The sequence below is a fragment of the Boleophthalmus pectinirostris genome, unplaced genomic scaffold, assembly GCF_026225935.1.
Source record: "Boleophthalmus pectinirostris isolate CB_2022bp ecotype Guang Dong unplaced genomic scaffold, ASM2622593v1 HiC_scaffold_23, whole genome shotgun sequence".
Taxonomy (NCBI): domain Eukaryota; kingdom Metazoa; phylum Chordata; class Actinopteri; order Gobiiformes; family Gobiidae; genus Boleophthalmus; species Boleophthalmus pectinirostris.
The window spans coordinates 10,509,919-10,537,701 of NW_026571207.1; the positions used below are offsets into that span (position 1 = coordinate 10,509,919).

The window sequence follows — 27,783 nt, forward strand, 5'->3', positions numbered from 1 at the left end:
AAGTGAAGAGTAACCAAAAATATTTACTCAGAGAGGCTTTAAGTACCACTTCTTCAGACAAAATATTACTGAAACTGGAGTATATGTATGATGTCAGAAATCTATTCCGAAAGTTTCTTTAAAATAATTTCTTCAAAAAATTACTCAACTAAATGCAAGAGAGTAATATGAGTAATATAATAATAATACTAGAAAAGCACTCAGAGAGCGCAGACCTCCGCCAAGGACTACCCCCATTTTTTATATAAATTGCGATAAAATCAGTCTTCTGGATCAGATCCGGATCAGCCTTTGGAATATGAAAGCGGATCCCATTGTCCATCCCTGAGTCAAATTTCATGGGGTTTGGTCAATAATTAACCGAGATATTGAGAAACAAAATTTTTGGCCCCATTTACCACAATGTTAACTAAAATTTCAAAGTGATCCAGAATCCAGGATTTCTTCTGGATCACCCCCAAAATGAAATTAGTTCTTCCTTTTCACATTTCCAACAAATCCTGAAAATTTCATCAAAATCGGTCCATAACTTTTTGAGTTATGTTGCTAACAGACAAACAAACAAACAAACAAACAAACAAACAGACAAACAGACAAATGCCGGCAAAAACATAACCTCCTTGGCGGAGGTAATAATAAAAAAACACATCTTAACATTTCAACATGTGTCAGAACTGTATAACTGAACTGAACAGAACTGAATAAAAAAAATAAATAAATAAAATTAAAATTGAGAATCACTCGACGGTCATGACCCTGTCTTTGGGGAAACAATGCTGTGAGCTATAGTTCTATAGTTTCTGCTCAGAACAGTGAGTCACAAACATATACAGCCCACTCTAGTGTGTACTCAGCATCCCACCAGAGCACATGAACACACACAAGGTCAGGACAATGAGAGAAAACTCCCTGCACTGGTACATCAAAGCAGAGTACTTTTCCTCCATCTGCGCTTGTAGAGGAAAAGAGTCCAATTTCCACAGGTTACACAATCACGCAGTACACCGGTTCAGTAGTAGAGCAGGCCCCCAATTACACACAACAAACACACACTCACACACACTGTCTGATTATCCATTGGCTCCACCTGTCTCCTGCTGTGGACTGGGACCTGCTTCATGACCTCTTTTCCTGCTCAATATCTCCATGAATTATGAAATACAGCATGGAAACTGCACAATGTTATTTTTTACTTCTTCACTGACAAGTTGTGTACTACATTTGTGAATTTGCATCCTCGGCTAAAACGTCCAAAAAGGTGGGTAAGATAACTTAAATTATTTGGCCTCCCTATCAGCTATCATAAAGTACAAGTTACAGACACTATTTTGAAAAAAATTATGTGTTATTTGTTGAAGTTCATCATTTATCATGGGCTTTAAAATATGTAATAGTAATATATATTATTTCATCAATACTTGGTACTGCATAAAGTGTTACATGCCTAAAAAATACTTTTAATATTACTTGGGTTAATTGAGCTTGACAATTTTGAAGTACCACTAGTAGCGTAGTGTTTGTTTTCAACCTTGTCCAATCACTTAAAGGGACCCAGAGTACTTCACAAGATTTTGAAGATGATTGTACTTCATTTTCACAAGAGCCTAATTTAAAGGTGTATTGAGTAAGTTTCTGGTGGAGGGTCTGTCTAATGCTTTTCTCCATGGAGTTGTCATTGCTTTGCGTGCAAAGCAAGGCAAGTTTATTTGTATAGCACAATTCAAAGTGCTTTACAGAATAAGAAATACATTAAAATTATAATAAAAACAAATCAAAACACAAATAATCATGAAGATTAAAATTTAAAAAAGAGACATAAATTGGAGAGAAGAGTGCGTAATGAAAACCTTTCAGTTATATGCACAGTTAAACAGAAATGTTTTGAGCCTGGATTTAAACAGCGTCACAGAAGAGTCTGTCTCACATGTTCAGGAAGACTGTTCCAGGTTTTAGCTGCATGAACCTGAAACGCTGACTCCCCTTGTTTAGTCGTGACTCTGGGCACCAGCACGAGGCCGGTCCCTGAGGTGCAATGTTTCACAGTTTGGTATTAAACCTTTCTGTCATCTTGGAGACCAAACCAGACCAAGTGACAGTATTTCTGAGCTGTAAAACAAGCTGTAATTTAATAAATGTAAAGTAGAGCCATTTAATGCCATACTGTGGAACATCCATAGCCTGATTCATCAGTCAGATTCACTTCGTAGAAACTGTCTGATCTCGCAGCATTAGGATTCGCTCGCTCAACAGTAGGCGAGTACTTTTTTTGTTCAACCATTCGCTGCTATTTGGTCCCATAGGAAGAAGGGCAATAAAGTCTTTCCCCTTGATAAAATTCACCAAATATTCTCTTTGTTCCGGCTTTAAATCTTCAATTTCAGGAATCATTGCACAGAATGTATGGCTTCGCCTACATCCATCTCGACCGCTTTGTTTACTGTTGTGCTGTACCATAAAAGTGACCCAGACAGGCGTTTGAGTTTGATGTCATGGCTTCACAGCTCTTCACTGATTGGCCAACGTGCAGTCTACAACTTCTGTGGTTCTTGCTAATCGTCTAGTGTATTCCAATTCCTGTTGCTGGAGAGAAATGAAATTGAGCAGAGGCACTAGGTGGTAGAACATTCCAGGCAGAGGCAAAATATGAATTGTTTTGCAAATTTTCCAAAACAAAATGCAATATGTGTACTTGTGTACATTTTATAGATCTAACAGAAGGAAGCTTGATGATTGGGTTGGGATTTTCTTGGGTTATAGAAAAGGCCTCAAATTAATTTATCTAAATTTAAGCCTTAATTTTTTTTTTTTGTGGTGTGTTTTTTTTTGTTTTTGTTTGTTTGTTGTTGTTTTTTTCAGAAATAATGGAATACGCATTCAACTCTACAAATGTCACTCACTTTGTTTATGGAGTTTCAGCTAACGTTGTTGCAGTGCTGTTGTATGGAACCAACTATGTCCCTGTGAAGAGAATAGAAATGGGAGACGGTAAGAGTTTTCATTGCTGTTTTATTTTATATTTACTATTTCAGCGTCAAGTCTAAAATACTTTACTTTTTAGGGATGTTTTTTCATTGGGTTTCTTGCTCTGCCATATGGCTAGTCTCTTTGATTGGAGATTTGATGCTTCAGTCGCCAAAGTTCTACCCGCTGGCGATGCTTGGAGGAGTCATCTGGGCCACAGGTAAGCACCTCATCTGAGGCTGTGGTTTTTGAAAATATATCATTATCAGTCTGTTGCCACATCTAGATTTAAATTAAAACATCCCATCTGCTCAGTGTTGAGATCTTAAAAGTGAGTATGACATTTTTATATTTTTTTTAAAATTATGACTTCATTTGGTGGAATAAAACATGCTGTTTATCATAATAAATATGAAGCGAAGAGGCAGTAAAGAGATGGGGGGGGGGGGGGGGGGGGGGGGGGGGGGGGAAGAAACTGGAGGTAGCACAGAGTTCTAAAAAAGGAATTCTTCTGTCTTTGTGGCCATACCAGCTTGACAAAGCTTTGGATGGGAGACCACCGGGAAAATTAGGTGCCACAGTGGGATGTCAGTACCAAAAACTGTTGTTGTGCAAGATACTTCATCCACCTTGCCTAATATGAATGTGTGTGAGTGTTGGTGGTGATTGGCGCAGATTGACAGCCTCACTTCCATCAGTTCCTAGGGCAGCTGTGGTTAGAGTAGTGGCTTACCAACACAAAGTGTGGTGTAAGTGAATAAGTGGAGTTACTCTGCCTTCTGTTATCCTTCCAAATTGGTTTTCCGAGGAAGTTGCTTGGCGACACACGTGACACACCCCTTTTCCTGAAATGGCGCAACTCAGGCCTCGGTGGCGGAAAAAGTAGACCAAGCAATATGAACTGTTTTCATTTTGTTTGGACACTTCGGTGGTTTAAATGACAATTTCAGTCACTCTTATTACTGCAATACCTTACTGTGTCCGTATCACTGCCTATGGGTATGATAGTCAGTGTTGTGGTGAGACCAATATTGAACAAATACTTGATTTAATGGCCGTCCGACATGCAAAACATAATAATACGCTTCAAGCTCGGACGTGACGTCAAATCTAAGGTCACCCTGTGTCTCTCGTCCATCCTTCTGTCAGAAAACAATCTTTAAGGAAAGGGGCCTCTGAAAGTCCCCACCCAGAGTCTCCTCCCAGCCATTGCATTTATTCACTGTCAGTAAATATCTTATGATATTCCATTGTTGTGGCGTGGTCCTTGCTAGTGAATGCACTGTAAAGCACTTCGAGTGTCCTGAAGAGCACTATATAAATCTAATGTATTGTCCATTCAAAATGCAGGGGCAATTAATGCACATAAATATGAATTTAACCAAATAAGTTGTTAATCTGTCAGCTATTGTGTAAATTAGATGGGTTTCATTGCTGTAGTCTTTTAATTAAAAGATGGTCCTTGATGAATGTCCAAAAAATTGCATTTTTGTAATTTACTGGAGAAACCACATACTATAACTTGCAAAGCCTTGATTCTCATTTTGCTAACTCTCCATGTACTTGTTGTTGTTCTCAGGCAACATAGCAGCAGTTTCCATTTTGAAAACTGTAGGTTTTGGCCTTGGGATCATTATTTGGGGAACCTCCAGTCTGCTGATGGCCTGGGCCAGTTCAAGGTCAGCAGAACATTGTAACATTGAATAAAAAACATGTGGAATAAATAGGCATCTCAGACTCAGTCATGTTGCAGGTTTGGCTGGTTCGGCATTGCTGCTTCACCAGTGTCAAGGCCTGTGCTGAATTACAGCGGTGCTGGAATGTGTCTGCTCAGGTGAGGCATAGAAAAATGTTTGTGAATACAAAAAAGTGCTATTATAGAATAGGTAGTGATCTGTGTATGAGTCTAAATTCTGCACATTATCTATCTGGAACAACTCTCCCTGAAGGTAGCCAGGTCCACAGGGATGTTTGAATTCCCCTGTCTATTTTGTTGAAGTGCTAGATTGAAGTGACAGGTAAGCACAAGACATCTTTCCCTTCCACAAATGCACAAAGCTTTGCCTTCTATACATTTTTCACAAACAAATCAGTCAGTTTTTGTTTTGTTTTGTCTTTTTCATTTAAATAGGCCAGAACATGTCTGTTGGCGTTGCCATTTGTTTTGGTTTCTTTGGGAGCTTGGCCTTGGCCCCAAACCACAATGATGCTCTGTGAATGGTCTAGTCTCCGACGCTCTAGGATTGCCAATGAGAGGGTCTCATGAGTTTGTGAACTGACAAATATCGTGAGAATACATCTTGCTGTGAAAGGTTAAGTGAAAAAATTATAAACATCTAGACCCAAAAATGGTCAGGCAATGGTTCCCAAAGGGCTCCCAAGTTCTCAGAAGCACACCGAGTAAACTGAGCTCAGCTGCACAAACATTTCCACCGCACATCTCAGTCAAAGGTCTCAGTGTATCTTAACAGGAGGACTGGTCAGGTAGGGTCCGCAGATCCTCTCTGAGTAGAGTAAGTTGTCAAGTTTCAAAGTGTCCCCCGTGTCCTGCTGCCTGGACATCACACAACCAGCCTCTAGGGGGAGCCACGCAAACTCTAGAGACGCAACACAAAAGCTCTTTTTCTTAGCTTCACTCTTATTCTGCTTCAGTTGGTGATGAGCATACAGTCATTCATTTTATTTTTCCATGTAAATCGAGGTAGAAATCATTTTTATTCAGGAGTACTGTTGTGGGATCTTCAGATGGACAAGGCACTGCAGAGTTCGAGAAAGGTTGATGTAGAAATACTGCATAAGGTTAATCTGTACTGATCATAAGTCATTTTGTATGGCCCTCATGTGCCTCTATTTGTATTTTAGAGGTCGAGGGATGGTGTTAGTGGAGTATCTTCCCCCAGATCTGCACCAGACTATTATCCACATTGGATTTCTTAGATTAGCTCACCTTCTCCAGTGAGAGGCTACAGTGTACTCAGAATATATTGGTGTTCCTTTTAAATCTTTTTTACTCACTATGTTTGCATGCACAGAGAACTCAGAGTGCACTACACAACCAAATTAATTACTTTTGACCACTGCCTTTTACTTTTCCCAGTGTACAGCAGGTCAAAGACACAAATGGGTGTGAACGGGGGGACTAATGCTAATTCAAATGACCATCATAACCACACTTTTGTATTTTTATGTTATTTGATTTTCAGACATGTGTAGAACTATGCTACACACAAACCTCTCCTCCACACAAATAAACACATTGCAGCTACAGTAGATTTCACTTTCACTTTATCATAGCAGACCAAAACACAACATGTGCTGCTCTGCTGTAGAGGGAGTGTGGTTTATCAGCTGGTGTTTGCCTCATGTAATGGACTGCACCGTCACGTGCAACAGTTATCCAAGTTCATATCTGCTTCTACAGATGTGTTATTGGGATTTTGGAGGTTTGAACTACAACATCTAAATCACAGGTCATTCATTCCTGGGTTGATATTCATGTTGATAAATCGATTTAAGTTGGACTAGGCCAGTTATGCGGTTTACCTGGCCGTACAAATCCCGCTCTTGACATAAACATCATTGGTTGAGTGGTCAAGTCCACTGACCCACAGGGCGCTGGTGTGATTCCAGCTCTCACAGATTGCTGTCATTGTGTCCTTGGGCAAGACACTTAACCCATGTGTGAATGGGTGAGTGGTTCCTTGTTGTAAAGTGCTTTGGAATGCCTTGACAGTGCAAAAGTGCTGTATAAAATGTGATCATTTACCATAGTGACTGTTAGAATATAGTATAATACAACTGAAAGTGTTTGTGCTCCCAGTGTGCTGATCTTGTTCTTTGTGAAAACCGACGCACAGCTGCATCCTCCACCTGAATCTACCCCCCTGCTGTTCGACAGGGTGAGTGTGACTCTTCAAAACTCACTCGCTGGCTTACCATGCTTTATGAGGAAATTACATTGACTTGCATCAGTTTCTTGAAGACTGATTCTATCTGAACCCGCAGTCACTGTTTGTCCAGCCTTAAAGTACACATAGCAGGTTGGACTACTCTTCTATTGAACTTGTGAATGTAGCACTGCAGTGCAGTCCAGTGGTACTGCACACAGTGATAGGTTGCTCAGGTTGTTAAGGTTATCAATGAATAAGCAGCACTGAAGAGACATTTTCACTCAGTATCTGACCTGAGATGTGATTGAAGTTTTTATAGTAATCCTTAAGGTTAAAGTGAGAGAATGACCAGGCTGGTGTTTTACACCGCTGTTAATCTGTTTAGGGCAGTCCACTGAAGAGACTGTAGTCACTGCAAGGCTGTGATTGCAATTACCAGAGCTTTCTCTGCTCAATCTCCTTTCCTATTGCATCAGCCCAGAGCTGGCTTCAGTGTGCCACTTTTTTATCACTTCACAATGTTAGATGCGAGTCACTGCTTTGGTTGTGAAATGTAAAACTTTTCTGAGTCACAAAAACTTTGTTAAAACACTTACCATTTCATGTATATATATTTATTTATTTTTTTTTTTAAAGCTTTAAAGAACGCTATTAGTTTGTGCTTGACTCTGTGAATGTGTGCTCTTGCAGAGAACAAACTCTGGCAGCTTTGGCCCTCCCTGCCCAGAGTTCTGGATGGACTCTATCGGCCCAAAGAGCAGACGCTTCATGTAAGGATGACTCATGCACATATTCAGGGAACAGCAACAACATAAGCAATTGAAACAAGCCTCAGGCTTTTAACATTGCCTTTAGCCATCCCTGAGACTAATGAGATTTTTTTATTTTTTATTTTTTTGTAAAACTACATACATAAATGCTCAGCGGCTGCCTGCTCGCAGTGTTATCAGGCCTGCTGTATGGATCTTCACTGGTCCCCATCCTCTACATTAAGAGCCATTCATCTTGTCATGACAGCATATTCCATGGAGCCAGTGTGTACGGTGAGTTTTCTGTTGATTACCCAGAGCTTAAAGGGTCTTTGTATCCCTCTGGTAAATATCATCAGTATGCTTCAAATAAAATCATTACTTTCTTTATATAGAGCTCTTGAATGTGATGACTGGAGGATTATTTGTTTATAGATCTAGACTATATTTATGCTCAGTGTTCTGGTATCTTCCTGGCAAGTACAGTATACTTTGCCATCTACTGCGCTGCCCGAAGTAACCGGCCCAGAGTGTACTCCAGAGCGATTCTCCCAGGTGAGCACACGGCCACACTGTAGACAGGATCTCTCTCTGGTCTTAATGAATTGCCTGTGTACATATGCTAATCATGAGTCCAAAAGCCAAAGTGCACTCAAACAAATCACTGATGATGAATATATGTTTTTGTCCATGGCCTCTGAAAGCAGCAGCGTGTTGACATGTGACAGTGACATGTGGTATTTGTGTCTAAAGGCCATACAGGTGTCAAGACTGAGCATCTCTTCTGTCTGTGTGTCTGGCTGTTTCATGGACAGGATAAGTACCGCTGTCACATCCCAGGTGTACTTTGTGTGCTCTGCAGGTCTATTGTCCGGCCTCATGTGGACATTAGCCACATACAGCTGGTCCCTGGCCAATCACTACCTGAGCCCAGCCAATACCTTCCCCATTGTCAACACTGTAAGTACTGTACATAATGGTTTGACAACTCAATGGGCTATATCAGCAAAACAAAAAAGTTATAAATCCACCCATTTAGGTTGGAGTCTAAAACCTCTTGATAACTGGAAACATTTCCTTATCATTTACACTGCAGATCGTCTCCTCTGTTCACAGGGATATGGTCTGGTGGCTGCTCTCTGGGGATCGCTCGTGTTCAAGGAGATTAAGGTAAAACAAATGCTTAGATTATCAGTCCTGTTTAACATGGCTAGTCACACACACCAATTCTGAAACACAAAGAATGTAAACTAATACTGAATTCCAAAACCCTAAAATAAATAAAAAAAGATTATGGAAAGGGTTGTGTCATAGGAATTCACTGTTCTGGTTTTATTTTGTGACTGTGCACATGTGATGTACAGATGTTCATGTTTTTCTAATTACTAAGTGGTTTGGTGCAATAAGGCGACAGTAGCTCAGTTGAGTGTTTGTCCATTGATTCGAAGGCTGGCAATTTGAATCCCGCTCTTGACATAAACATTGTTGGTTGCAATTCCAGCTCCCACAGATGAATACTGTCATTGTGCTCTTGGACAAGACACTAAACCCGCACTTAACCCACCCCCAGTGTCTGTGTACACTGGTGTATGAATGTGTGTGAATGGGTGAGTCGTTCCTTGATGTAAACCGCTATATAAACATATGATCATTTACCAATAGAATCTGTAAGTATCAGAGTTTCAAGTGGCAGATTGTGGAAAAAAGTAAAGGTTAAAAAATACAGAAAGTAGTACCTATACCCTAGCCTAATTCATCAGCTGGTTTCACTTGAAACCGTCTGACCTCACAGTGTTAGAATTCATTCGCTCGCAGTAGGCGGGTACTTTTTAATCATTTAATCAATCCCTGCTATTTGGTTGTGAAGTATGTAATGCACCGCTAACAGGACTCACTGGTATATTAAGCTTTTCCCAAATCCTGTAGGAAGAAAGGGCAATAACGTCTTTGCCCTTGATAAAATTCACCAAACATTCTCTTTGTTCTGGCTTTAAATCCTCAATCTCGGGAATCGTTGACGAAACTGAATATAGCACTCTTCACTGATTGGCTGGTGCCCGAACTTGCACTTCCAAGGTTTTCGCGAACCGTCTAGTGTATTCTGATTCCTGACCTAGTTGCTGGAGAGAAATCAAACTGAGGCACTAGGTGGCGCCAGCCTGGCTACCTGTACCCATGGCTGGTCCAAATGTTCACACTATTCAAGGGTCACACAGTTTTTAGTACCATCTCAGTGTCCAGTGTCCAGTGAAGCAGTGAACTAAAAATCTCCCATAATGCACCCTGAGAAGTAGCGCCCAGTGCTGGTCAATAGAGCGGTCAGTATCTTGGTGCATTGCCCTGGCCCGTGATTATGAATAAACCACTCTTAAATAAACCGTTGCTGTGAAATGCTGCTAGAATGCTGCTAGTCGCTTACTGTAACATGAGCAGTTAAAAGAGCAATGATTTCCACAAACCAATCAATTTACATGAGATTTACAGACTTTACAAACAAGTGTATGATTATTATTAATCCATAAATACTTGTGTGCCAAATTTGATAATTTATTGCAAATCAATATTTAGTGTGACCTGAAATTATTGAGCGGAGTGTCCAAAACGTTCTGTGAATGAGGGCACTAAATAGTCCGCTTAATAGCACTGGGTTATGTAGTGTTTGAGACTTCAGGGGTTAGGGTGGATATTTGAACACATTTTATGTCATCATCAACACCGAAACATCAATTGTCAGTCATTTACACACAAGGAAGATGTTTTTCAGACATTTTTGTAACATAAAGGTATTTTAATTATCGATAAACTAATCATGGTTATTGAACAGTTCAGCCATGTCATTATAGCCTTATGGTTGCGAGGAAACAGTTATGGCTTTACATCTACTGTATGTTCCAGCTGGAATTAAAGCTGAAAATTAAAGTGTGGACAGCCCACCTCTGTCCCATCAGTGAGGCATGGTCCTACCCTTTCCTTTATATCCGCTGTAGTGTTTTATATTTGGATGCCTCTTGTTTCTTTCCTGAAGTTATTTTTTGACTTGTTGTTCAAGGCCACAATATCTGTGTGTTTTAAATGAATATTTTGTGCAAATATGAAAAAAAAAAAAGATTTTCCATGTCTTGTCTTGACCCAGTACAGATATTGTGTGGAAGCAGCTCTTGAGGTCAAAAGAAGTCTGCTGTGTACTGTCTGTATCTATTTAGAAACTCTATCAAATTTGTGAAATGTGCTTATGAACTCATCAAGGTGAATAATTAGGATGCTCAGAATGTCGGTGAGGAATAACTTTGTACCACTGCAAACTATTTGAAATGAACTAGTTCTGTTTTTCCCAGATTTAAGGCAGTAAAAAATTGGTATGTAGATTTTTAAAGTACTTGGTTGAATGTAGTTAATCATGTGTTTCTTTCCTTCAGGACTTTGCCAACTGCCTCACCTTCTGTTTTGGAGCGTCTCTTTTAACTGCAGGATCTTTGCTTACTACTTTGTCAAACCTCTAATCTTAAATAAAGCATTCAGACATTTGGCATCTTGTTTTTAACACATTTGAGACTTAAGTCTTACCAGTGTTTTTATCAATAGTGTTAACTTCCTCTTCAGGTCATCGTAGTCAGAAAACACTAGTAAGATTTTGAATAGATATAGCTTGTTGTAATGCTGATCTTTTCTTTCCGTTTCAAAAACATTGGAAATGATAGCCAAGTTATTAGTTAGAATTTGGTTGTTTTGGTTCTCAAGATGATTATCAGTGATTATCAGAGTTTCAGTGCTGAAATCCAGCTGGTTTAAACCTAAAACGCCTCTGATCTGAATGGTCACTACCTAAACCCTAGTGCTAGTGCAGCCTCTGCAGCCCAGTCAGGGAATATCGGAGGTTCTGAGCTTTCACATGAGGCATGGCCTGTCCATACACTAATGAAAAACAAGACATCTTGTAGTCTATGTGTCTCTATATACAGTGTTAAGGCTCTGTGGTCCACAGGAGACATACAGTTCCTTTTAAAATTATCCAGGAATCAGTGGCTGTAGTGGGTCTTATCCTGTGGATTGCATATGTTCTAGCAAATGTTAAATCTCAAGTTACCATGGTAACCGTTAAGTATATGCAAATGCAGCTAAACTCTGTGGTGCCTGATAACCTCTTAAGATCTTATGTATAGGTATATAACATGCACATTGCTTGTGCAAATGATGGAAACACTCCTGTTCTCTCTGCAGATATGGCATTTCTGTGCACTCAAAGGAATACGCAAACAGCTACACTGTTGAAAAAATTTAAGGAGCACTTTGAAAACACATCAGATCTCAATGTAAAAAATAAATAAAAAACATTGGATATACAAATATGGACAGAGCAATGTCTTAGGACCAGATGCATGCCACATTTTTTTATGGAAAATCAAAGTGAAATAATGTGGAAGGCTAGTCCATTTTGCCTAAATTGAATTTTTGCAACTCAAAATGCTTCTCAATCTGTTGTGTGGCCTTCTTGTGCATGTATGCATATTTGACATTATTCTCCTCATGAGATGACGGATGGCACCTTGTGGGATGTCCTCCCAGATCTGTGTAAGCCCATCACTGAGCTCCTGTAGAGTCTCAGGAGCAACCTGGCGGCGTCTGATTGACCCAAACATTATGTCCCGGAGGTGTTCTATCGGGTTTAAGTCAGGTGATGATGAGGGCCATTCAACTGTATCAACTCCATGCTCCATGTTCTGCCTGCAGACTCTTGCCACATGAGGCCAGACATGGTTGTGCATCAGGAGGAACTCAGGACCTACTGCACCAGCGTAGGGTCTGACAGTGGGTTCAAGGACAGTCAGGCTGGCATTTTCTACCTTTCTCTCAAGCTTTTTTTTTTTTTTTAACTTAGACTTTTTGCAGAAAAACACAAAAAAAAAAAAAAGGTTTTTTTTGGCCTGGATGAAAGACTGCTAGAGGAGGATTACAAAGAGCAGATCTTGTGCCAAATCATGCATTACATTGTGGACATGGCAACCACAAGGAATTAAATGCCTCAGAGTCATCATCAAATCACCAGTTGATAAAATATTTGAACTAAATGACCCAAACATCCTTAAGACCATTAAAGATGACATAAGGAGGTGGTCAGCCATGTCTTTGTCCTCATGTAAAAGGGTAATAATAAAGATAAAGAGGTAATAAAAAATGAACATAATGCCTCAGTTTATTTTTCTAATATCTGTCATACCACTGAAAGTGTCTCAAAAGTGATAAGTGGTAAATGAGAAAAAGAAATTGGATCCCCACTAGCAATTTTTAATATTGTAGTTTTTTCCAGACAAAAGGTGCAGTTCCTAAATGGAATGAAAATGTGTGGCGCTTAAGGAGAATTGCTTCGCTTTTGGTGCAATTTACTTTATAGCCAGTTTCCCAAAGGATTTAGTAACTGTGGAATAGAAGAGGTTGGGTTGGTTAATGTTAACAAAATACTGGCTGCATATAAGTTGGCTTTGAAATGATGTCCTCCCAGGTTAATACCCTCTATATTTTGGTTTGCCCTTTAAGCGCAAGTTAATGGTTCCACTGCCAAAATAAATAGGGCTGCGGAGACTGGGCACCCCCCTCGAGCTAAAGAGTTGAAAGAGATGGGATATAGCACCATTAGACTTACTATGTGCCACTAGTGCATGATTGAGGGCCTTTATCTGTTTCATACAGCTTGTTCCAAACCCAAACTTGGACAGTGTTTCAAATAAAAAAGGGCACTCAATTTGATCAAAGGTTTTTTAGCATCCCGTGATACAGCTGCCGCTGGATGCTAAAATGATGAAGCCTTTGACGTTACGTGAAATAGATTTGTCATATTGTTCAAGGATAAGCCCCTGGGTCAATATAAAAAGAAGGAATAACTTTTTCCAAGTTGTGGCAATAATCTTTGTAAAAATGTTGTAATCTTTATTTAGTAGGTTTAATGGTCGATAGTTTCCCATTTGCAGCAGATCCTTGCCAGGGTTTGGAATCAAAGAAATGACAGCAGAGCGCATTGTTACTAGTTAGATATTAGGTCATTGAACAGCAATGTTCGAGTATGTCCTGGAAGCTTTTAAAGATTTCTATAGATGGATTGTGGATGCACAGTGGATGCACAAAGCACTGCTGTGTGTGCAGTTAACATGAAGCTGCAACCCCAGCTAGTGTAGTCAGCATAGTAAAGCAGTTTATCACCATGTGATATAATAAGTTATGATGCTAAATTAACATTAGTGAGTGGGATATGACTTAATGACCCATATGTGTTAAATATGTCTCAAGAAAATGTCTCAAATTTCAGTAGCCAGATATCCATATCTGATTGATACAACTAGTCCCTCCCCCAAGAGAGCCTGAAATCACCTGAAATCCTACAGGATACTGGCAAGATAAGACAGGACAGCTGCTTTTTCTGAAGGAGACATGCGCAGGAGAGTGTGAAGTGATGTAGTCTGATAATCCCTCTATACCGAATCCATCCTCACCTGGAGATAAGAGGACTCTGAGAGCATATTTTACCTATGCTTCAGATCCCAATTTAAGGTCGGGAGAAAGATTTTTATTTTTTTTTTTTAATGCATTTGTGTCACTACTTTTAGTTTTGTACTTTGATTTATAAACTGCTGAATAAAATTGTCTAAAGATTTATTTCCTTTGGATCATGAATTAGAGTGCCATTTTGGTAAATGCAATGTCTATATTCAATTTGCTTTAGTTGTATTGTTAACATCTTTCCCACCTTGTTCCCATTTTTTATTTTTTTCCTTTTTAGCATAGTCGTAACAATGCAAAGGATGAATATTGGGTTCAGAGTTTAGATATTTTTTTATAAATTCTAATATGTTAACATGCAGGTGACTGGTAAAATCTTCCTTTTAAAACTGAGTTATTAATTTTCCACTGCTCACACTTGTGTTTGGTCATCACAAAAGAAAAACAGGTTGACACTGAGGCATAATCTGAGATAATAACACTCTGTATCCATGAGTCTACCACGTTCTGAAGAAGTTCTTTTGATATAAGCAGGTAATCAATTCTTGAAAAGGAGTTCTAGACTTCTGAACAGAACCTATATTCTCTTGAATAAGCTTTTAATATGTGCCAGACATTACTTAGTGCCAACGTGTTTTTAAATTCTGCAAAAGCAGCAGAGGGGACCTGGAGAAGTTGGACAATCTGTGCAACTTCTGTATGGTTAAAGGGACAGTCCAGAAATTTGGACATAGGACCTCATTTCCTAGTTAACCAGAGTGTAGGAGACGCGTGAAGACGCTTTTTTAAATATTCCATCCAGTCCTTGTATTTGCAGAGGTCGCTGGTGCTAGGCATGTCAATGACCATAGTTATCCTGCCACTAAAAACAGTCTTACCCACTCCACCAAGCACGCGAAACAAAACAATTATAACACCAGACTGTTGACGCGAATGTCTGTGTTGATAGAATAATTTTAGAAGTAAAACCAACCTTACATTTGAAGGATTTATGTCTGAGCAGCAGCAGTGAGTTGTACTTCCTGATAGAAAGCTTGGCAGCGGCGGACTGATATCACCTAGCACCTACCTTGCCGGCAAAGTAAAATTGCTGCTGCTGCTGCTGCTGCTGCTGCTGCTGCTGCTGCTGCTGCTGCTGCTGCTGCTGCTGCTGCTGCTGCTGCTGCTGCTGCTGCTGCTGCTGCTGCTGCTGCTGCTGCTGCTGCTGAGAAAATAGTCCCTCAACATGCAATGATTCATGTGATGCAAGGTTGCAAAGGTGCCATCTATTTTTTTCATAAGACATTGCCTTGTCCATATTTGTATAGATATTCAACTCTTTTTTTTTTTCTACATTGAGATCTGATGTGTTTTCAAAGTGTTCCTTTAATTTTTGAGCAGTATACAAAGTACATCATTGTATACAATGGCTGTAGATGGCATGTTTCCATCAGTGACTTATTTGTATGGAAAATTATAAAATGGCCACCACACTGTAACTTTGGTTTAGTATTGTGATATAACTGCCATAAGTAATGCCCTGTACATATGATGTAACCATACAGCACTGAGAGCTTTGATCTGAGGCTCCATATAAGAGCCTTTTCACAAAGCACTGATGTGTTTGACAGACAGATCTTTGAGAATTGTGGTGGACAAAATGTGTCCCTTGGGCTCTGAAATAAAATGATGGGAAATCCAATCCATCTGGCGCACCCATTGATGAAGACACAATCATTAAAGTGTCCATGCAGAAACCCAGGTATGACCCACATCGTGCAAATGGGTTAAAATAATGCGAAAACTGGAGTTTAAGTGGGTACTTTCTCCCAGATGGTGGCAAGAGACAGTTTTCCTTATCCTTCTACTCATTATCTTGTACTTTGTGATAAAATATCCAAAAGTTCACAAATGTTGAACCAGATCATTTCTATTAGTGCTCTGATAATCGAACTTGCGATGTTTCAACAAAGATCAACATTTGAACGTTTTAGCTGTGGCCCATTATTATTGCCTATAGAATGTTGTGAAGTCATCTGAAACTCAGCACTTGGGTTCTTTTGTAACTGGACTTTGCATTGCCCCTTTTGCATGGGATTAGTTTTACCTAGGGACATCTGTGAAATTCAAATGACCCCATGACATTTGTTTGGAATTATCCATGTCAGTAAACTACCTGCTTTTACAGACTTGGGCTCTATTTGCATGGGACAAATACAACCTGTATTTTTACAGGTTACACAGGCGTCTGGTAATTTGCAAATTACCGCCCCACCTCTGTGTTACTTGCAGTGCATTCGCATGGAATAAGCGAAGTCCGTAAATTACTCTATTATACTGACAATGACACAGAGATTGAAAGAGAAAAGAACGTGGAAAGAAAAGAAAGAGATAGAAAAGGTGTGCAATTACAACAACAAACAATGAGATGCAGATTCATGCAGATCTAGTATTATCACCGGACGCCTGTGTTTGGCGAAATATAGTAGGTAATTTGCGGCAGACATTTTACTTTACAAATTACAGACATTGAGCATTCGCACGGGATTAAGATCTCAGTCATCTTCTGCAATTGTTACAAATCACCAAATGTCCAAATGGTAACACTAATTCCAAGTGAATAGGACTTTTATTTAGAAAATGGACGACTGATAAACACACCACAACAAAACAAGAACCTTTTAAGCCATCATGTCGCCAACAAAGCTTTTTTTAAAAGTTTCTTTTCAGCAGAATGCACCTTCAAACACCATGTTACACATTGACGCAGTTACATCCACACAACCAGATTTCTTATGAAACAGCTGCAGTCTTTCTTTTAATCCACTCATACCGTACAGCCTGTCCATTACAAACTTATCCATAGAGGCTCTATGTTACTGGTCCTCAGTTGCCACAACAACTGGATTGTATATACGGGTCATGTCTTTACCGTAGTTTGATTAATTTATGTTTTTTACTTTTTAATAGCAGAAAAATACAATAACTGGGTTAGAGTATTGTTTGTGGAGAATAAATATTGTTGATTTAATTGGTACTTGGACCTAAAATTGGCCGTATCACTATAAGTTTTATGCCCTATTTGTATGGGATTAGTATTACCTTTAGACCTTTGGTGATTTGTAATAATCACGGAGGATGCCTGAGAGCTGAATCCCGTGCGAATGTGCCATGTCTGTAAATTGCAGGGTAAAAATTTCGCCGCAAATTACCTACTATATTTCACCAAACACAAACATCCAGTGATAACACTAGTGCATCTCAGTGTTTGTTGCTGTATTGGCACACCTTTTCTATCTCTTTCTTTTCTTGCCACGTTCTTTTCTCTTTCAATCTCTCTGTCATTGTCAGTAAAATAGAGTAATTTACAGACTTTGGTTATCTCGTGCAAAAGTGCTGCAAGTAACACAGAGGTAGGGCGGTAATTTGCAAATTACCAGACATCCCCAGGTTGTACTTATCCTGCGCTAACAGGGCTTTACAGGAGGTAACATTTTTACAGACTACCAGGTAAAACTAATACTGCTCATGTTGTGTGTATCAGATTTTAGAATGTAATGTCATACTCACTCACCAGATGAAAAATGTCCACAAAATAGATTCACAAATGTTAAACCTGATCATTTCTGAGTGAACCCCAGAACTCACTATATAATAACAAAAATCTACATCAACGTATTTTAGTGCAATGCTTTAGTTTATTTGTCTGAAATTGTCAACAGTGGGGCTTTAATGTTTTATATGGCTTATTATATTTTGATGTGAAGTTGTTCCCAGACACCTGCCATTATCCTCAGTACTGTGTCGAGCCCAGTGCACAGTGACAGAGCCTGATTACATGGAGGAGCTGTACTGACATGTCTTTGACACTGCCCTTCTCAAGACTGAGTGATGGCTGTCAAAGGAGTGTACAGTTTAATCGTATTTCTACATTTCACACTGTTGGTGAGGGCTGCAACAGTGAAGGAACCTGCTCCCCTGATTTGAAAAGCAACATTAAAATATTGTGATTAATGGACCAGGGGAAAAATACCTAACCCCAACTCTTTATAGTAAATACGATTGTAAATTGGTGGCTTATAAAGGCACACTGTATCATAACTTTTCTTTAGAAGGGTCAGTCGCCTGCTTGTGTCCACGTAGATGTTATTGCTTTGCCTAGAATGTTCCACAGTACAACATTAAACATATCTCCAAAAAGAGGTGATAGCATTAGGCAAGGTTAAAGGCAGTGGCGGCTGATCAATAAAGGGTGCAAGTGTGCCACACTCCCTGACTTGACCTAAATAAAAAATAATAAGGTCAATATTTTGTGTTATGTTTCATATTTTGTTTAAATTTGAACGTGTGTTTGCATAGACATATTTCATAATGTTAAATGTGGTCATCATTTATATGTGTACCATAAATTCCAAACTATAAGCCGCTACTTTTTTCTCACACTCTGAACCCTGCAGCTAATAAAATGATACATCGAATATATGGACGGATTCTTTGTTTGGCACATTGTCCATTCTTATATACGGTCTATGGTTTGGCAACACAGCGTATACGCACAGCCTGAGTGCAGAAAGCGCTGCTGTCTGTGCGGTTAACACATTGATCTAAGTTGCTACACCAGCGGGCAATATTGTCAGCACATTCAAATAGTTTATCGCCATGTGATAAAGTAAGTTATGATGCTAAATTAACATTAGTGAGGGAGATACGTCTTACCCGTATGCGTAAATGACAAGAGGAAACGTCTCAAACTTCAGTAGCCAGACATCCACTCATACCTCATTGATAGAACTAGCCCCGCCCCCGAGAGAGTCTGAAATTACCTGAAATCCTACATGAAGACAAACAGGACAGCAGCTCGTGCTGGAGTCATGTACCGTAGACTGCGGGGGAGAGATGGGGAAGATGCGCAGAGGAAGAAGCTCATTTGATGTATTTTGATCAGTTATTTTGCACTTCATACACACACCCTCCTCATGGAAAACACATGAAGTTCAAATATTTGTGCAGAGAAACACAAATCTATTACAGAAATATTTTTTAATTGATGAACTCTTTCTTTTACAAAACATTATAATATTATGAACAACCTGAAACTTTAGGAAAAAATGCAATTTCAACACAATGTTTTAACATTAACTTGTATGCAAATAGGAATAAGTCAATTTTTCTTGGAAAATCCTGCACTTGGCGTCCACTTTTCTCATTTTTGACATTTTGCTGATGAGGTCAAAACGATCGTCCTTTAAGAGTGTTTGGAAAGAGGCAAGTCTTCATTTGTGCTGCTCTGGTAGGAGGGGCCACTATGCTAAGCACCGCAAAAAATTACCAATATTTTAATAGAAAACTATAATTAAAATATTTTAGTAGAAAATCAGCCGAGGGCCAGATTAAAGGTCTTGGAGGGCCGCATCTGGCCCCCGGGCCTTATGTTTGACACCTGTGGTTTAAGTTAATGACAATTGATGTGGCTATGGAAGAAAGAAAGAAATCGAGCTGCTGCACGTGAGCTCGGCATCAGTGAGTCGGTGAGATTTGAGCGACGCCAGCGATGAACTGACTCAATGCAAAAAGATGACAAAAGCTTTCAGAGGCGATAAAAGCAGACGGCCCGAACTTGAAAGCATTCTTGAAGACGTGGACTCCTGCAGCTTATATTCAGGTGCGGTCTATATATGTACAATTTTAAAATTTTGTTAAAATTTAGTTGATGTGGCTTATATTCAGGTGCACTCAATGGTCTGGAAAATATGGTATCTATACAGTCTATGGTCATAATATGGACTGGTCATAACTTTCAGATAAGTATGGTATCTTTGGGTGCTGTTAGTTCAGTTAACTGGTATGATTTAGGGCTAAAATTGGGGCCAAAAAAAACTGCTCATTCCTTGCTTGTGTTGCAGAAATGAAAAACTGGATGTCCTTTAATTTTCTCCAGCTAAATGAAAATAAGACTGAAGTTATTCTATTTGGACCTTACACTAACACCCACATATCTGACCTTGGGCCGCTTCAAATTTGCACAGTTCTGTAAAGAGCCTTATTGACTCTCTTTTAAACTTTGAGAAACAAATTTCAAATGTTGTTAAAACTAGCTTTTTTTCAGGTAAGACAAATAAATCGCTAAATTTAAAACCAATCCTAACCCTGTTTCCTAACTTTGAAACAATCATGCAATAGGTCATAGTTAGTCCAAAATGCTACTGGCAGACTGCTCACCGGTTCCAAAAACAAAGACCACCTGATTACATGCATCCTAGCCCAACTCCACTGGTTACCTGTTAAATGCGGTATTGATTTCAAAATTGTATTATTTATTTAGTTTTATTATTTGTTTTTAAATCACTGAACTCACTGATCTTTTAACTCCACACACTGCCCCTCAGGTTTTTTGTGAAATCCAAATTTTTTTGCGAGGTTATTCACATTTCCAATTAAATTTGACTTGTATGTGATCTCCAGTGTGGACTTTAAACCCAAAGTTTCCCGCATGCACATTGGAGGACATGACGACGTCCCACGCAGTGAGCATACTCAGTGTTTACAGAAGTAGCCTAAACGTTGGAATAGGGTCCAGTTCTTCGTAAAATGAACAGGTTACACGTCCATGGTGGCCTTGTTTGTTTGAGTCTTTAGGCTCCTTGTATTTGGCTCTTTATTTTTCATTTACATTGGAGCCAGGGCCACCTGTAGCTGCGCTTGACCATTTCTTTGGCAACCATTTCAAAAAAACGCCCGGTTCCGATAAGACCCCTCTGTTAGAGAATTCTATGATATAAATGTATTTTCTTTGATTCAAAGTCTCATTAAAGTGTTACTCATTTATATATGTAATTCTTTCATTAAAGTATTAATCATTTAAAGGGTGAAACATTTAAATATTAATCATGGTGTAATCAACATTGCTTTGGGTCTGGTTTAGTTCAGGATGTACGTGACATGAAAACAGATGAATGACATGTCAACTGACCGATTAAGCTAATCTACTATGGGCGCCAACAATTCTGGGTTTGTCCCATCTTATGTTAAAACTAAAGGCCTTGGGGAGCCACGCAATTGTCTATCTTTGGGATATGTAATCAAGTGTGAAATGGGAGGGTGGTTCAGTTGACGATTGTTAGTTATAAGATAACATGTGAAATGTATGTATTGTGATGTCATCAAGTATGCTTATCTGTGAAATGATTCTCAATAAAAGTGTGACTTGGAGAGTTGTTGAGCAGAGTCGGTCAGGGAGCTGACAGACAGTGTTCACGACTCTCCTTGCGCAAGTATAATTATAACCGTCTCTTTCTGGTGTGTTCTTTATTTAATGTATTTTTAATGTCTTTTGGGTAGAATTCCCTGACACCCTCCAATCTAGCTTGAATACAGAGATCCCCCCAAATATGAATTGAATGAATATGAACTCACTAACCTCGCTTTCCGTCCATTGATTAGACTCCGAGCCTGACGTGTAGGTGAGATGAATGTGACCTGGCCGTTCAGACTGAATGGGTCGCATTTGAAAAAATCAGATCGGATTTGGGTCACTTCAGGTTGCAGTCTGAACTTAGCCAAAGTGTCATAGTTTTTTCCCATTATTTTGTTTGCTTGATGATTCTGGAAAGTGTATTCTGGAAATGAATGACCTGGGCCAAAAATTCAGAACTTTTGGCCTTGGGATTTTCAGAGATGAGAAAGAAGATCGTGCTCAGAGAGACCCAAAGTGAAACAGTTTGTGGAAGTTTTGCACATAAGAGATAAGAATTCTATGCAAAATGTTATGGGACCCTGGATCAGTATTGATACTTTGGAGCTGATGCCATCAACATTCCCTTGGGGGTGTGATGCTAACTGTAGGCATTGCTCTGTCAAGTTAGACTTTTATCTGAGCTTTGTTTTAACACAATCTGACTATACAACAGGCGATCTAATTTGTGCTCTTTAACAAGTCCCTCCCAAATAACATTACAGTCAAAAGTTACGTAGCAACGATGAATGCTTGTATAATGCTCTGTAAAGTGTCTTTGTAACAAATGTCTGTGAAAAGCGCTATATAAATAAGAAACGTACTTACTCACTTGTATTGATCGCAGGCTCCTGAAAAGAATGTGTTGTTTAAATAACTTTTTTTTAAAATATTTTTTCTTGGGTTTTCAGTCAATCTCAAACCATTTATGGCCGATGCTCATGTGTGCATTGTGTCACAATGGAAACTGCTGGACAAGTATCAATAGAAAATCAGCGTTCAAATATTCTTGGAAATGGAACAGGAACAAACAATTGCCTGCACACTGACTCACTCGATGGTCCCGCATATTCAAGTAAACAAAGTCAAAGTGAACGTTCTGCACTGCACTGAGTGATGAGCAGAACTTAAAGGCCACAGTCTGAACTTTGAGACTCATTTAAAATTTTTCAGCTGTCAAACTCGATCTCTTTATAATCCCCTGCACCAGACGAAACCCTAAATACTAGACCAAAGTCAAGTACAGACGAGTAAAGGCAAGTACTGAATAATAATACCAACTCTTATTCATGCGTGCAAGTACGGCTGGAAATGATTGTGCTATGGCTGTTAACTACTGTGATATCTGAATATACTTTTTGACACAATCATTTCAGTTATAATAAAATAAATATGATCATGCCTTAAAGCAACAGTATGTAACTTTCTGGAGGTCATCTGTATGATTACATGGAAATAGAAAGTTAAAACCACACTTCAGAATATTATCCATGGAGATACAATATGTTTTATACCATATTATGGAAATTATCCAAAGGAACAAGGAGGGGGAGGCTAGCCAGGCTGGTGCCACCTAGTGCCTCTGCTCAGTTTCATTTCTCTCCAATGACTAGGTCAGAATTGGAATACACTAGACGGTTCACAAAAACCCCGGAGGTGTGAGTTCGGGCACCAGCCAATCAGTGAAGAGCCATACATTCTGTGTTGGCAATGATTTCCGAGATCAAGGATTTAAAGCTGGAATAAGGAGAATGTTTGGTGAATTTTATCAAGGGGAAAGACGTTATTGATCTTCTTCCTACAGGATTTGGGAAAAACTTAATATACCAGTTAGCCCCGTTAGCGGCGCATAACATACGTCACGACCAAGTAACAGGGATTGGTTAAATGATAAAAAAGTACCCACCTACTGTCGAGTGAACGAATCCTAACACTGCGAGGTCAGACAGTTTCTGAGAAGTGAAACAGGCTGATGAATCAGGCTAGGAGGAGGCCCTCCTTCAGGCCAAATAAAAGTCAGGTTTGTGTGTTTATGTTTTTCTGTGCAACACAAATATAAAAAACATGCTTTTATTACAGTCAATTTCTTAGCTAAAAAGTTACATAATGTGGCTTAACAAAGACAAAAGTAAGACCTTATCTTGCCTGTTTCTACGCTTTCATTTTAAAATTGGTACGTCTCCTTTGATATATCTACTTTGTTGCAGTATTGAGTATTGCGTTAGCCAGAGACTGACCTGGGAACATTCTTGGGTCTCCTCAGAGGAGCAGGAGGAAGTGTCTGTGGTGAGGGAAGTCTGGGCCTCCCTGTTCAGTCTGCTGCCTCTGCCTCAGGGTAAAGCAGAAGATGGATGGATATATGTGTGCACTGAATGAATCTGTATGAAAAATGTTAAAGCATGATCAGAGCCTACACATGTACATTTGAGAGAATATCCATGAGCTCTGGGCTGTTTCTCATCTCATGTCCTGCATTTCAGATGAAGCAGCAGCACATCAGCTGCCAGCTAATGGAGCTTTTTATGTATGTACAGTGGAAAGAACATTATGTACAATAAAGATTCATTTAAGTGCCTTTACTATTTATTGTTTATTACAAATACGTGAGACATGATGGTAATCATTAGCTTTATTGATTCTCAGTACAATTATCCAATCAGAAAACAGAATGAATGGTCACTACCTAAACCCCAGTCCCTGCAGCCAACCAAGACTCAGAGCTAGTGCAGCCTCTGCAACTGAGGGAGGGAATTCTGAAGGCTGTGACATTCACATGAGACATGTCCTGTCCATATGCTGAGAATGTGAAATAAAGTGTGTATAAAAAAAGAGTCCACTGACAAGCTAATTTTTGCGGACGCCATCACAACGTCTTGAAGTTGTCACCACCTTCCACGGATAGCTGCAGATCACGCTAGGCGAGCAGTGGATTTTTCTTTTTCACTTATTCCAAAATGACTATGTAAAGCTCCCAAAACCTACATGTATCACCAATTAAGAAAATAAAACTGAAGAACGAAGTAAGTATGGAACAGCAGGCGTATGCCAGTGGCGACAAATATTACTCAAACATGCACGAACCACTGCAAATACAACTCGGAGATGGGAAATAAGAAGGGGAAACAACTCTGAAAAGTCAGTTGCAGAATAAATCTGCTTTGAGGTCTACAGCGAATCCTCTGTCAGTAAAAAACATGGTCTTCTTTTCCCATGATGTCCAGGTCTTGAAAATTGCTCAACGATTCACAAATTGTAATTTAAACTTCCTATATTACACAAAACCTGACTCTTTCCAGCTTTTGTTGCATACCTGGAGTTGCTTTTTGTTTCATTCGCACATTTCCAAAGTTCAGCGTGCTTTGTTCCACCTTGTGATGTCATGAAATAGTAGTTTTCAAGTTAGTAGAGTTCAGCAGAGTTCAGCAATTGTTAAAGCTGAAATCAAACTAATTCTAGTGAAGGTGTGTGGAGTGGAGCACTTCCTGTATTACCACATGACATGAAGAACTCAGCCTAAATGTGCAGGATTTGTGAGTTAAACATGTGAATGAAACAAAACACAACTCCAGATATGATTGTGATGAGGAAACAACATTATAACATCAGAAAATAGTGTAATATTAGCCTTTTAATTAGTTGAGACAATTCAAAACAAATGTCATGGTCAAAAATAAGTCACGCTGTACACCTCCAGAAACATTAAGGTTTCATTTGTGCGTTTACAGATCCAGGCCCAGGCTATAATCAGTCGCCAACAGACTTCAATCTTCCTTCTGACTGATCGCATGCCTTCTGATCCCCCAGACCCAATATTAGCTCTCCTCTGGTCTCCGAGGGGCTGACAGCAGACGGTGAATATGTTCTACACTTACATTTATTAAGATTGAGGGGATAGATCTTATTCCAGTTCACATCAAGGGCCGTGCTTTCAACATTTCCCAGTGCTCTATGGATTACTAACATTTGACAAGCGTGTGTCTCTTGAGGCCCTCATTACATGTCCTTTCCATGTATTTTTGCACAGAATGACAACCTTAAGCAGTGCTTATTGCCAGGGATGACTGCCTCTGGATTGAATTCATCGTATTGACATATGACATGTGACGGGGCAAACTTAAGTGAATGTGTGAGGGGAAAGCGCTGAGTTGGTGTAGGATTTAGGCAGAGATGAAACAGAGATAAACCTTTACAGACATGATTGTGGAGAAGGATCAATAATCACTTTCAGAAACAGGTCCACTGGCACTCAGAATTGCAGAACTGAATATCTGCTGCTGGTCCTGTTTCTTCATTTTGGCATTTCAACATAGATTTTCTTTTGAACTCCCTCACGGAGCTGCACAGGCTGCATTAGCGCTGTTTGTGCTGGGGTTTAGGCAGTGACCATTCAGATAAGAGAGAGGCATTTTAAGTCTCAAACAACTGGATTTCAGCTCTGAAACTGGTAACCCAAATGACAGATTCATGTGAGGCTTTGATAGTCTCTGTTCACGCTTACATCACAAACCAGGAAAACATTTGGAAAGATGCGTTTACAACTTCCCAGGTCCAGTTTTCCTCATCTACATGTCCTTGTAGATAAGTGTGGGCGATATCCCGATATTTAAAATATACTGAGATATTTTTTTAAACACGGAATGAATTTTGAGATATCGTATATATCGACATAATTAGAGGGTTTCAATTTATCGCGTTAATTGCGATTAATTAATTAGTCATATTTAGCGCGTTATGTTTTTTAATCGCGTTAATCTCATTTTTAATCTCTGTATCCGAGTATTCCCGTACTCACCGCATCTGCAATAAACCTGCACACGTCTGATCTCTGAAATCATCGTGACACAGAACAGTTTAGTGCTTAGTTTATGCAAATGAGCCATGCGGTTTTAAGTTTTGTTTCTGTGAGATTTGCGCAAATCTGCATTAAACACATTATAATGTCAAACAGGCTGATGTGGCTCTAGAGTGGTGATGGTTTATATGTTGTAAAGTTGAGTTTATTTATGCAGATTAGTAACAGTAATAATAATGATGATAATTTTAATATAAAAATGTTAATAATTAATTGAAAATCGATCGTTAATTCTCCAGACGATCGATTAATAACATTTCATCGAATGCTTTCCTAATGGGGACGTTCACTTTCTTAAGCTCTATCAAACATGGAGAAACAGAAAGGAATTGTCTAACATGTGTGCAAGATTAGACCACGTCTGCAAGTTTAGGCTGCTTAAAATGTTTTTATTAAGGCCAAAATAAAATATCCAGCACAAATGATGTATGATAGGCAAACATTAATCATTGGTATAGTTTACTTTACACTTATATTTAGTTTGTGGGACTGTAGTTTATCATCCCACCCGTTCACTTCCGCATCGTGCACACACACAGTTAAAGTTTAACAAAAGAACACAGCGGAATGTCTGCATCTGTTAAAGTTTGTTAAACAATAAATTACTTTATAAAGTCACTTTTTTTTGTTATATATCAGTCTGATTTCGCCGATTCGCTGCTTTGCCTTCTCCTCTCCTCAGCATAAGGAGCGAGCTGTTTTTTTTTTTATAGTTTATGTAAATGAGCTGCAGTTTTAAGTTTCATTTCTGTAAAAGTAAACAAATATGCGCAAAGCTGCATTAAACACAGTATAATCTCAAACAGGCTGATATTAAAATAAGGAACCTCCCGAGCATCCTCTGCTAAAGAAGCTCATGGTTAATTGAGTTTATGCAAAAATGAGGTTGAGTTGTTTTATTTTTGAATGAAAAGAAGGCAATATGTATTATTTCTTCCTTTATTTTACAGTTAAATTATTATTTTTGTACAGGGATTTTTTATTTATTTATTTATTTATTTTATGTTGCAGAAGCACTTTCTTTCTACATGCTACATGGACTGCCTAAGTCTTCCAATCCAATCCACCTTTATTTGTACAGCACATTTTATAAACAGAACAGTTTCCAAAGTTTAACCATAAGGAAACTAATAGAATAAATAAAATAATAATAATAATAATAATAATAATAATAATAATAACTAGAAAAGCACTCAGAGAGCGCAGACCTCCGCCAAGGACTACCCCCATTTTTTATATAAATTGCGATAAAATCAGTCTTCTGGATCAGATCCGGATCAGCCTTTGGAATATGAAAGAGGATCCCATTGTCCATCCCTGAGTCAAATTTCATGGGGTTTGGTCAATAATTCACCGAGATATTGAGAAACAAAATTTTTGGCCCCATTTACCACAATGTTAACTAAAATTTCAAAATGATCCAGAATCCAGGATTTCTTCCGGATCACCCCCAAAATGAAATCATTTCTTCCTTTTCACATTTCCAACAAATCCTGAAAATTTCATCAAAATCGGTCCATAACTTTTTGAGTTATGTTGCTAACAGACAAACAAACAAACAGACAAACAAACAGACAAACGCCGGCAAAAACATAACCTCCTTGGCGGAGGTAATAATAATAATATAAAACA

The 27,783-nt window shown here is 39.0% G+C and overlaps 1 protein-coding gene across 11 annotated transcripts; it reads left to right on the forward strand.

The window, feature by feature from the left end:
* Positions 1-679: 679 nt before the first annotated feature.
* tmem144b (transmembrane protein 144b) lies at positions 680-23,569 on the forward strand. 11 transcript variants are annotated; one of them, XM_055159271.1, is made up of 12 exons: positions 680-1,262; positions 2,857-2,985; positions 3,059-3,181; positions 4,541-4,640; positions 4,715-4,795; positions 6,782-6,860; positions 7,542-7,621; positions 7,776-7,894; positions 8,036-8,155; positions 8,354-8,560; positions 8,697-8,770; positions 11,017-11,127. In XM_055159271.1, exons 2-12 carry the CDS (start codon positions 2,862-2,864, stop codon positions 11,098-11,100), a joined length of 1,191 nt encoding a protein of 396 aa, XP_055015246.1. In that variant the 5' UTR covers positions 680-1,262; positions 2,857-2,861; the 3' UTR covers positions 11,101-11,127. The 11 variants fall into 11 exon arrangements, with proteins under 11 accessions (XP_055015246.1, XP_055015252.1, XP_055015251.1 ...); XM_055159277.1 differs by having other exon boundaries at positions 2,911-2,985; XM_055159276.1 differs by having other exon boundaries at positions 680-1,258; positions 2,911-2,985.
* Positions 23,570-27,783: the final 4,214 nt, after the last annotated feature.

Excerpts from the sequence above, each read along its gene's own strand:
- tmem144b (XM_055159271.1), top strand. The coding sequence starts at position 2,862 with ATGGAATACGCATTCAACTCTACAAATGTCACTCACTTTGTTTATGGA. Across the intron at positions 3,182-4,540 it reads AGGAGTCATCTGGGCCACAG|GCAACATAGCAGCAGTTTCC; the intron begins GTAAGCACCTCA and ends TGTTGTTCTCAG. Across the intron at positions 8,771-11,016 it reads TCGTGTTCAAGGAGATTAAG|GACTTTGCCAACTGCCTCAC; the intron begins GTAAAACAAATG and ends TCTTTCCTTCAG.